General features: G+C 37.7%; 2 protein-coding genes across 2 annotated transcripts in view; one reads left to right on the top strand and one right to left on the bottom strand.

Annotated features, from left to right (window-relative positions):
* Positions 1 to 12,426, bottom strand: part of Wnt2 (Wnt oncogene analog 2) — a 295,795-nt gene that overhangs the window by 158,608 nt on the left and 124,761 nt on the right.
* LOC141485050 (uncharacterized) lies at positions 6,351 to 7,913 on the top strand. Its single transcript, XM_074180980.1, has 2 exons — positions 6,351 to 6,987; positions 7,051 to 7,913. Exons 1-2 carry the CDS (start codon positions 6,836 to 6,838, stop codon positions 7,760 to 7,762), a joined length of 864 nt encoding a protein of 287 aa, XP_074037081.1. The 5' UTR covers positions 6,351 to 6,835; the 3' UTR covers positions 7,763 to 7,913.

Genomic DNA, 12,426 nt, shown 5'->3' with positions numbered 1-12,426 from the left:
AGTTCTTGAGATGTGTAGTTCGAGGTGTAATGAGTTGAACCCCAAAACAATAGACAGCTATAGTCCAAATCCCTCAAGTGCCTTCATATCATCTCTGATATCAGTAAGTGATGGGAATATCGATAGAGCAGTGATCAAAATAAATGATGTGCTGAAAAATATGGATAAATATTTGAAAATTAATAAATTGAAGTTAAATGTAAGTAAAAGTAAGGCAATGATAATTACTACAGCTTATAAATATAAACAAATGAATAGTAGTAACATTAACATAGAAATAAACAATGGAAAAATTTAAATTGTAAAGGAATTTAAATATCTGGGATTTATGTTGGATAATCATTTATTATTTAGTAGCCACTTTGAATATATCCAAAAAAAAATCTTGAAGAAACTGTATTTCTTTTCTAGAGTATCCCAAAACTTAAGTCTGAATTCCAGAATAACTGTGTAAAAGACTATAATTCAACCTCATTTTGAATATTGCTCTACATTACTATACTGCTTTGATCTGAAAATTATATCCCAATTACAAAAGCTACAAAATCGAGCAATGAGAATAGTATTGCGATGTAGTAGGCCAACTCTTATATCATTGATGCTGGAAACTTTACACTTATTTGCTGTGGAGCGAAACTGACTCACTTAACTATGATCTATATCTATAAAATGATACATGAACTGACTCCAACATACATGGGTGACTTTATTATGACTGTAAACCTAAGTAGTTGTTTACAGCTGATTCTCGGCCTCCCCCCACCACTATGACGTATTAATTGCTTTTTTTATTGGTTGTTGTTTGGTGAAGTTTTTTTTGTTGTGCAGTGAAGTCAAGGCGTTGTGACCTTGAAGTGTCTGGTGCATGGATCGTTCAGATTTTTTTTTCATATGAGATTTTGTGTGTTTATGTGTGTGTGTAGGAGAATGCACGGTACAGGGTTTCATCATGTGCTTGTTTGTCTATGTACAAACATACGTCTGCATACTTCGAAGATCCTCCAAGTAATAAATGCTCCATCGGTGTTAGGGCACCAAGTTAGTAGTGGAGTGACGTCACAGCAATAACCGTTCAACGGCTAGAGAGCGACATGTTCACTCCACGACGTGTGGCAGAGTAATGCGTATTCATCGGTCTGCCCTCACCTCTCCTGAAGCGATGAAGGTTCGCTCTAGCCCCGCTATCGATGGTGACACAACGGCAGCCGAGGACTGTTTGCCTAGCGTCTACCCTCTCCGAGACCGCAACGACCACTGCTTGCTCGTATATCGACATCTGTTATCGCATTCAGTTGGGAGGTAATCTTGGCGCATGTAGTTGAGAAGTGGGGTTGGCTATGACGTCTTGACGGGTCCTATCAGAGTGTATTTAAGAAGCGTACGAGTGTTGGCTATGTCAGTTTACATCAAGTGAGTTAGTGAGAACTATTATATAAAATGTATTCCTGTGACTGTGGTAAATCTTTCACTCGTAGTGATAATCTTCGTCGGCATCAGCTCCAGAGTTGCCAAGGAGGGCCTGCAGTGAAACGGGTGAGAGTGGATAATGCAACACCTATGTATACGTGCAATTGTTGTAATGTGACAATTCCTATGAGCCAAGTGAATTCTCACCGAAGAACCATGAGTCATAAAAATAATGCATGTGTTCAATTGTCTGACGGTGTTCAAATTATAACGAATGCATTCAATTGCCGCATTGCTACATACAGGGTGGAGAGTTCGATTGTAACCAGTGACTACATTTCATTTTTCAATAAGATTAGGCAGAAGGTCATTGAATTACTGGAATCAGCCATCAGGATCCATAAAAGCATCAAGGTGAATATGGAAGTTTTTGGGAATTATATTCTTCAGACTGATGATTCGAGGGACACGAAGTCATTTAATTCCCAAAATAAAATAGTGGACCAATCTTCAGATTTGAATGCTGTTTTTGATGGATTCCGTGATGTAATTGTGGCACAAACGACTGAGTTCCAGGATCGTGACTCAGGTATTTATTTTTTAAAAATTTCAATAAGATTGAATAGTAATATTTTTTTTTTTTATAATTCAGGTTGGACTTGTGAAAAAATATTGTTTCTCGAGGTCAACATTAATAAATACAGTCCACTGGAAGGACGTTCATATGTGAAGCTGCCTCAATGTATTCAATGGAAGAAAGCTGTTGTGAATGTTCGTAATGAAGATCAATATTGTTTTGCTTGGGCTATAACATCAGCATTATATCCTGCAGATAGTCGAGTGTCCGAACTTACGTCATATCCACATTTTTCCACTGTTTTAGATGTCACAGGTATGGATTTTCCGGTTAAAGTTAATAATAAGAGTATCGAAATATTCGAAGATAGGAATGATATTTCAATTAATGTTTACGGTTTAGAGAGTACATTTGAGAAGGGTAAAATGAAGTATGAAGTGATTGGTCCATTGCGATACTCACAGAGAAGACTCCGGAGACATGTCAATTTGTTGTTTATAACTGATGACTCCGGTAATGGTCACTATTGTTGGATCAAAGATCTTTCAAGATTAGTTTCTAATCAACTATCAGCTCATAGACAGAAAAAATATTTTTGTGACGGATGTTTGATATATTTTTCTGATGAGAGATTGCTTTTTACGTCATAATATGTATGATTGTAATCACATTAGTACCACAACACCAACTACTAATTTAAAGATCAATAAATATGGTAGAATGGTTGCGGAAAATAAACTAATGTTTGAAAACTTTGAGAGGCAAATGAGGGTGCCATTTGTAGTGTATGCTGATTTTGAATCAGTGCTTAAACCGATTCATGTGAATGAGCCAAATCCTGGAAGTTCATACACGATTAAAACATTCAAACATGCCCCATATTCATTTGCTTATTTGATAAAGTGTTCATATAATGATGATTTGACAAAATTTGTTACATATAGGGGTGTAGATGCAGCTCAGAAATTTGTGAGTAGCATTGAAGATGATTTGAAAGAGATACATGAAAATCATCTCAGAAACCCTAAACCAATGGATACACAAACTGTCGAAGAAGAAGAACAGTTTGTTGCAGCCAGAACTTGTGGTATATGTAATAAAGCATTTACTGATGGTGACGTCAAAGTAAGAGATCATTGTCATGTCACAGGAAAGAAAAGATCACATGCCGCTCACTCGAAATGTAATTTAAATTTCAAAATACCAAACTTCATACCTATCATTTTTCATAATTTAAGTGGTTATGATTGTCATTTATTCATAAAAGAATTGTATAGGAATAAAGAGAAAGTTGATGTTATCCCGCAAACTAAAGAGAAATATATATCTTTCACGAAGCATCTCTTTACACACAGCTATACCGATAAAGATGGTGTGGTTAGGAAGAATTATCTCAAAATGAGATTTATCGATAGTTATAAATTTATGACTAATTCGTTGGAGAAGTTGGGTGCAAACTTGACCTCCGATCAATGTTTGGAGATGCACAAACATTTCCCACAAATTGAGAAATTCAATTTGATGAGACAGAAAGGTGTATTTCCATATAGTTTTGTTGATGACATTGACAAATTGAATTATCCATTACTTCCGACAAAAAATCAGTTTTATGACACACTCAATTGTGAACATATATCGGAAACTGATTATGATAGGGCTAGAAAAGTTTGGAATTTATTCGAGTGTCAGAATTTGGGGAATACTCTGATTTGTATTTGAAGTCGGATGTATTGCTACTATGTGATATTTTTGAAAACTTCCGCACCACAAGTTTAGAGATATATAACTTAGATCCGGCACAATATTACACTGCACCTGGATTATCATGGGATGCCATGTTGAAGTTCACTAATGTTGAATTGGAATTACTAACTGACATTGATATGATTCACTTTTTTCAAAAAGGTATACGAGGTGGAATTAGTCAATGTAGCGAGAGGAAACATATAGCAAATAATAGATTTTTACCCAATTATAATCCCAACGAACCTTCCACATTCATTACATATTTAGATGCAACAAATCTATACGGTCACAGTATGTCACAACCTCTACCAACAAGTGAATTTACATGGTTGACACCAAATGAAATTCTTAATCTCGATGTGATGGATGTGAGTACTGATAGTCCGTATGGGTATGTATTTGAAGTGGACATTCATTATCCACAAGAGTTGCATGATAAACATTCTGACCTTCCATTTTTAGTCGAAAAAATAATACCACCTCGTACACAATCGAAAATTCCCAAATTAATTCCAAATTTGAATGATAAAAGAAAATATATTGTTCATTATAGGAATCTACAGCAAGCTGTCAAAAATGGATTGATTGTAATGAATACACATAGAGTATTGAAATTCAAACAATCATGCTGGATGAAACCCTATATAGATCTTAATACTGAAATGCGTAATAGGTCTAACAACAAATCTGTTAAAGATTTCTATAAACTAATGAATAATGCGGTGTATGGAAAGACAATGGAGAATGTAGATAATCGAATTGATGTTAGACTCGTTACACATTGGGAAAATATAAAGAAAAATATAGGTGCCAGCACTCTCATAGCCAAACCAAATTTCAAAAATTGTTCAATTTTCACTGATAATTTCGTTGCCATTCAATTGGGTAGAGTGAAGGTTCATTACGATAAACCATTATATTTGGGATTTTCCATATTAGAATTATCTAAAACAGTCATGTATGACTTTTTCTATGGATGCATCAAACAACACTTTGATGAAAATGTCTCTTTACTTTACACAGATACCGACTCGCTCATTCTTAAAGTAAACACAGAAAATTTTTATGAATTCATAAAAACTAACATAAGTAGATTTGATACATCCAATTACAGTATAGTTAACCAATTCAATATTCCAGTAACAAGTTCAGTCTTGGGTAACTTCAAAGATGAATTTCCAAATGATCCAATCATGAGTTTTTATGGTACAGGTGCTAAAGCATATTATGTGAAATCTGTTGATGGTGAATTTAAGAAAGCCAAAGGGGTTAAACGATCTGTAATAAAGAATGAATTGACATGCGAAGATTATCAAAAAATCGTCGAACAAGGTGGTATGATATTCAGAAAGATGAATTCATTTAGAAGCGTGTTACATGATATGTATACTGAATTAAAAAATAAAGTTGCATTATCATATCACGATGATAAACGATTTATCATTCCGAATACTACCCACACTCTTCCTTGGGGTCATAATGATATTGAATTTTATGAAAACGATCCAAATGAGAACATTCGTTGGATAAGTAATATTATTCAACAATCACAATCTCAGGAGACTCCATTGGATCAATTGATTAATTTATTATCTGCCGAGATCAATGATTGAAATATCATTCAATATCTTCAAAACCGGAAAATTCAATATTGATATTTATGTAGCCATTTATAATTAATAATATATGATAGAAGTAATGTGATATTAATGTATTATGTATGTATGTATATGTATTACTGTAATGAATATAAAATGATTAAAATTTTATTTGTATTATTTCTATTTCCCTAATCAATTACTGCAATATATAGTATAATGTAAATGACAGAAATATCAGTTTGAAGAGAATCATCGTAGAGTGCACAATGTCTAAAACAATCGATAAGTTTGGTAGAAAAAGAAAATGGGGTGGTAATGTCATTCGAGGTCCTCCTGGGAATGGTTTTAAATTAACAAAAGATGGTCATTATGACATGCAAAGGAAAATATTGAAAAATACAAGTGAACCAATTGACAAGAGTGATTGTGTAACTGTATCATATCTTGAGGGGGAAATTAATGGAGCAAAGGAAGTTATACTTCTAGCCCTACAAGCTGCAATACAATCCACAATAGGCAATATTGCTCGGGACGCCCGGCAAGCATTTAACGATAAAATTGCAGAGGCTCGGATAACTTTCACTCGTAAATTTGACAAACTTACAAGTGATGTAGACATAAAAATGTCTGACATAACAGCGTCTACAAATAAAAAATTTGATGCTATGTCAAACATAACAGGGACTACAATGAAAAAGTATGATGTACTGGAACAGAGAGTTGAAGTATTGGAGAAAAACCATAAAGAAGTTTTGGAGAGAAACTATAAAGTCAGGCCATCATCATCAGGTGGACTGGGATATCCAGGACTGAACATTAATCCAAATCATAGAATAATACAACCAAAACCAAAACCAACTGATGATGTATTAATGGAACCAACATGGTGAATGTATTCCCTCGTTAGGTTAGGTTAATAGCTACGTTAGGTTAGCTGCATACTTACGTTAGGTTAGGTGTTAGGTTAGTATTCCCTCGTTAGGTTAGGTTAATAGTTACTGTAGGTTAGTTAGGTTAGGTTAGGTTAGGTTAGGTTAGGTTAGGTTAGGTTAGGTGTTCGGTTGCATAGCGGTAGGTTAGCGTACTAGGTTAGGTTACGTTAATACATACGATAGGTTAGGTGTTCGGTTGCATAGCGGTAGGTTAGCGTACTAGGTTAGGTTACGTTAATACGTTAATACGTTAGGTTAGGTGTTCGGTTGCATATTATGTTACGAACGCGCGCGCGAAGAGGGCGTAGATGTCTCTCCAGATGTCCCGCCTACCTGGGGCCGGAGGCCCCACCCACCTGGGCGGAGCCCAGGCAGTGGGCGGGGCCCGTTAGGGCCACGCCCCCCCCCCCCCCCCCCCCCCCCCCCCCCCCCCCCGTCGCCACCAACTTTTCGGATACCCCGCCCCTTTCCGAAGCCCCGCCCCCTTTCCGAAGCCCCGCCCCTCCCCTCCCCGAAGCCCCGCCCCCCCGACTCCCAACATTTGCGCATGTACACCCCTACCCTCATCGCGCATGTGCGCTCCCACCATTTTCCCACCGCTCACGCATCGAAGTCGATACCCTCCGGAGAGCACTCCACAACATTCAGTTCGAGAAGTCATCTCATCGAGAGCAGTCCACTCCACAACAAGGCAGTACGTTCCAACGACCAACTTGATATTTGAGTAAGTAAATTAGGAATGTTATTTTTTATATCAACTAACTTTGTATTATTTCTTCTTTTTCAGAATGGCAACCAATACACAGGAGGTGAATAATGCTGTGGCGTCTATTCTGCCGGTGTCCGCTGACCAGGAGGAGGCAGCATCTTCGAGAGCGGTGACGGTTGACCAGCCAACCACTTCGCGTTCGCGAGTTAGGTGCAGATCTTCTAGCCCTGACTTATTCGAGGAGGAGGAGGAAGTCAGGGCTGTGAAGAAGGTTTGCCAACGACCTGCAGCAAAGGTTGGTCCTATTTCAAAGTACCGAGCTACTTGCAATAGGACTAATCCTTATGCAGGTAGTTTTTCGACCTCTCGTAAGAGGGCCTCCACACCAGCAGCAGCACCAGCAGCAGTGGAAATTCCGAGGAGTCCTTCTCCGGAGTTGGTGATATTGTCGCCGTTGGTGACGCGACTACCACCGCTGCCAGCGACACCGGCGGATCCTGAGGTGTTGGTGCCACAGCCTATCGGAGAGGTTAGTGAAAAGATGAGTGTTTTTCTGCAGAGATGCAAGAAAGCAGAACGAGCTGCCCGATCTAGCGAGGCCGAGTTGGTTACCATGAAGCGACAAATGGCTGAAATGGATAACCGACGGAGGGAACTCCAAAAGGAAATGGCCGAAATAGATCGGAATTATGCATCTCTGCAGGAAAGGTGTAAAGCAAAGACCTCTTCGATAGAGCTGTACAAAAAAGTAGTGACAGTTATGGACACTCTTTTTGTAGATGAAGTGTAAATGTAAGATTAGTTTTAGGTTAGTTAGGAGTATTTAATTATGGTAGTTTTAAGTTTATATTTGTTAAGTTTATATTGAATAAAGGAAAAGGAAGTGAAATAAAGGGTGTACACTGTTTTTTGGTTTGGTACACATTGAACAATGCGATGGTTGGAGCATTTTTCTTCACTTCCTCTTATTATCATTATTATTTTTTTATTTCAATTCCAAGTTCTTCTAGACAAATACCTCACATCAATTTTTGTGTTCTCTAATCACTTGTAAATAATTTCATGTGAAGAAAATTTAAAAAATAAAAAAATAGACATGTTTCATAGTGAAATCGACAAGTATATTTCATTTGTATTTTATCCATTCAAGTATCTCTTTCATTGAATATGTCTTATGTCACTTTGCAATTTACCCCTACTCATTGAATATGTCTTATGTCACACTACAATTTACCCCTACTCAATGTTCCACTCCTCTCCCACTCCCTCTCGAAAGTATAAAAGTAGAAATCATCTGATGAAACATTCAGTTGATCAGCTAGCATCGAGATGGAACCCGATTCAACCTCCGAACCCTATAGCTGCCCGGATCAGGGGTACAACTTCAATTACTGGGATAACAGCCAGGTACAGGTTGTCTCTTCCACCACGGAACCCCACAGTCCGCCATACGAATACCGGGATCACGACATCAGGATGCAAGTTCAGCATGTCACTGGCAGTGACGAAGGACACTTGGATGACTCGGAATATCCAGATCCTGACGGATGGTGGGACCCTGCTTATGATGACATTGTCCCAATGAGTAGCGACGACGACGATGATGACGACGACGACTCTGGTGATGATGCTGATGACGAGCTTGACGTTAGACGTCCTCCACCATCCCCTATCCTCATCGAGGATAGTCCTCCGCCATCCCCAATCCTAATCGATGATGATGTCCTCAATTCCGATGATGACATATAATCATCTACTCGTCCATCATTTCCTTTCCTTTCCTTCCACGGAGTACACACTTTTTGGTTGGTGTACACGAGGCACTGCGAGGCTGGGGCAGTGTCTTCCTCCCTTCCTCTCCCTCTTATTAGTTTTTTTTCCATAATAATCACTAGAATTTCTCCTAATAATCGCTCAGAGTTTCATTCTTGATGTTTTCGAATCTCAAACACTGTTCTACATTTCACCCCCTCCATTTCATTTCTTCCAATATAAATATAGCAACAATCCCAGTTCTATATCATTCTTCCACAATGTCGAGTACAGGACCCATCCAAGTACATGAAATAGATTCAACGTCTGATCATTTGAGTACAACCTTCGCTCAATTTCTGCAGCGAATCTATGATCTTCCTGATGATTTCGCAGAACGAGTGGAACAAGGTATTCAGGACGACATAGATGCTGTTGACGATAATAATGCGGATGATGTGATTAGTATATCATCTGATTCAGCTGATTATGACGACGACGACATCATGAGTATATCATCTGATTCAGATGACTACTATGAGGATGATATCATTAGTATATCATCTGATTCAGATGACGATACCATAATTATTGTTTCTGATGATGAGGAGCGTTAGTCCATATCATTGCATGGATTAATAAAAAAATAACAGCCCTTTTCAGGGCTACAATTAAAGACTGAAACAATAAAAAAAATAGCTCTTTTCAGAGCTACCATTATACTTTCAAACAGAAACAGATTCATACCATTGTTAACATTATGTTAACATTATAATCTCAAACGAAATATATGTATGTGAAAGTATTCATCATTATATGCATATGAATGATTGACAAATGCCAACTTCAACTTTCATTTAAAGTAGTACTCATCATATGCATAGATATTCAATGACTATCAAATTCCAAATTTCGACTTTTCAGTCAAAGTAGTAATTTATTTGTCATATAATGTATAGATATTCAAAGACTAACAAATTTCCAACTTAGACTTTTATTAATCAAAGTATTCATTTGTCACATAATCTATGAATACTAATACAACTAACTACTGTTTGTGTGAATAATGTAGCCCTGAAAAGGGCTGTTGTTTTTTTTTTGACCAGTAGGTCCACGGTTATTGTGCCACAGGTTGGACATTATTACATATAATACATGTAGATACTCGGGTGAAGTTTGTTAGTGGCCTCTCGCAAGCTTCACACCAATTCTGTCCCATTTCCATAATTGAGACAGTGTTGTGGGTGTTGACATGGGCATACCACCCTCCATTATTGTTTCTATGCGAATAAAACCGAAAGCAGCACCAACATAGTTTTTTGTTCTCTCCATCTATTGTGCTGATCAATACGTATGCATCCAATGCACAATACAAATCCAAGGGATCTTCCAGTGTCTCACTGACATTGAGTGTTCGCATACCGATCCTCATAGCACCATCACCTTCAGTTGTGTCAGCTTCTATCCCTTCATCATCTCCTTCTTCATCCATGACCCTCTCAAACTCCATCACGTCATCATCTTCGTCGCTTTGGTTGGCCTCGTTTTCAACTTCGTCTATCTCATCTTCATCGACTCCAACATCTTCTGCTTCAACTATTACTTCCTCTAGCGGAACATTGACATCCTCATCATCTGATTCGTCTATCCAATTGTTTTCATCAACAGCAGCTATTCTATTTAATGCAGCATTTATTTTTGCAGAATTCATCTTGTTGTTGTTTGCTCACAGTTGTAGAGAGTGAATGAATGAACTCTAGGTTTGCAAGTCAACTTATATAGGAGGTGATGCGACTCCCACTTGACTCGTTTAGAGTGGAATAGTAGGAGAAGTTATCCCACTATACTTCCACATGATGTTGATTTGTATAAATAGAGATCGTAGGTATAGGAGAGAGCATTCAGAGTTTCTGTAAGTCATCTCTTTATATTTCTAATCGAATTAGTAAAATGCCGTTTCCAAAAGAGTGGAATGAAAAACCAAAAGTGTGTGTCTACCCAATGATGATTGCAGGGGCTATTGTGTGCTACTTTTGTCAAATAAGTAGACCTAAGGATTCAATCAATCCATGTACTGGTATGTGTAGTGATTGCGTGTTGCGGATTCAACTATCGCCTCCTTCTCATCCACCGAAGCGAACAAAATCGGATTATCGTCAACAACAGTTACAGTGTCTGAAGTGTTCCGAACCTATAATATTTAACAATATAGGTATCTGTAGAAATATTTGTGGTATCTGTGCTGCCGTTCCAACTCCACTGCAACGTTGTTTGCGTTGTGATACATATTCCATGAATTGTTGGAATCATGTATGCAATGCATGTAGAAGTACTTGGGATCTGTGTGAGAAGGTTGGTCAACTCTACCCCAATAGGAGAATCCATTTTTTTCAATGTTGGTGTTTGACGCACGAGCAACAACTATTGAGGAATAGAGTCAAAGAACGTTCCACATCCACAGAGACATATTAACATTTTTCATTTTTTATTATCGTTATTGTCCTCTATTATTAATAAATATATATATATTTTGAATTTATTTGTATTATTTTCTAACATTTAAAAATACATGCATGCAACACAAAGTTTTCCTCTTAAATGACAAAGATTGTTACATGCGTGAATAGTTTAGTGAGAGAGCGCATGTGCCAGTTGATGAAAGAGCGCATGCGCTAGTTTATTTTCTTCTATAAATGGTGAGGTCTCAGTAACATCATCACCTTTCCTATCCACATTCTATTGCTATCACATATCATTCCTCAGACCTTAATAATCATGAGCTCTATGCCGCTATTGATTGCTGAAGATGGTTCACCACTTGTTGATATCGATCAGACTGATTTTGAAAATATTCCAGTATTACATTTATCGAGTCAAGATTCGATAAATGATTTTGATATTAACGACTTCGTTAACTTTGCAGATGTGCCAGAACCAAATGAGCAAATTATTATTGAAAATCCGATCGTTTCGCAATTATCATCACTCAAACACTCTTCATCTACCCTTCCTCTTGGTGTTGATAAGAAATCTAGAACAATCAAGAGGAAGGTTACTAAGGCATCTTCATCGATTGTCACTGACTTTAAAGAAAAGAAAGAATCCAAAAGTGTTGTGCGACAGAAAAAACCCGCAACGAAAAGTGACAGATCGAAGAGGAAGCCAAAAGGTACTCCTAAAGAAATGAAGAGTGATTTGAAAGCTGAACCGCTATCTTCTTTCAGCCCCCTCCATCGGTTTGGGGAAATGAAAAGGAAAGCAAAATGCCGTCTTGTAAAGGCACAGATGACTATTGCTGAACTTGAAAAGAGTGAGCGAGCTATTAATGCTAATAATGAAACTCTTGAAGCATTAGATGCCAAGATTGCATTAGCGAAGGTTGAATTGGCTAGAATGTCTAAAGATGCTGATGAACTCCGTTCAAAAATTGGTAAAGATAAGCAATTCCATCAACGTTCGAGAATGCAAGCTCAGGCTGAGCTTGAGGAGTCGACTAAGCTTTATGAGACAGCATTATCAGTGAGAGATAATTGGCAAAAAGAGTTGGATACTGCATTTCAAAGTGACGGCGATTAGTTTTGGGAATGATAATGTGTTTTCAATATCGTGAGTTGAAAAATATAAGCGGGAATGGAGTATACAATTAATTTGGTTTGGTATACACAGAACATTGCGAATGGCTGGGGCAATGTTTACCGCTGC

Source organism: Leptinotarsa decemlineata, unplaced genomic scaffold, assembly GCF_025532065.1.
Source record: "Leptinotarsa decemlineata unplaced genomic scaffold, Ldec_3_MD MMD2_tig00026307_RagTag_RagTag, whole genome shotgun sequence".
Taxonomy (NCBI): domain Eukaryota; kingdom Metazoa; phylum Arthropoda; class Insecta; order Coleoptera; family Chrysomelidae; genus Leptinotarsa; species Leptinotarsa decemlineata.
The sequence above is the reverse complement of the archived record's forward strand: the minus strand, read 5'-3'. Positions and strand labels throughout refer to the sequence as shown.

What these genes read in the sequence shown, in the direction of transcription:
- LOC141485050 (XM_074180980.1), top strand. Translation starts at nt 6,836, where the DNA reads ATGTGCGCTCCCACCATTTTCCCACCGCTCACGCATCGAAGTCGATAC. An exon ending in ACGACCAACTTGATATTTGA is followed by an intron (nt 6,988 to 7,050) that starts GTAAGTAAATTA and finishes CTTCTTTTTCAG; the next exon opens with AATGGCAACCAATACACAGG.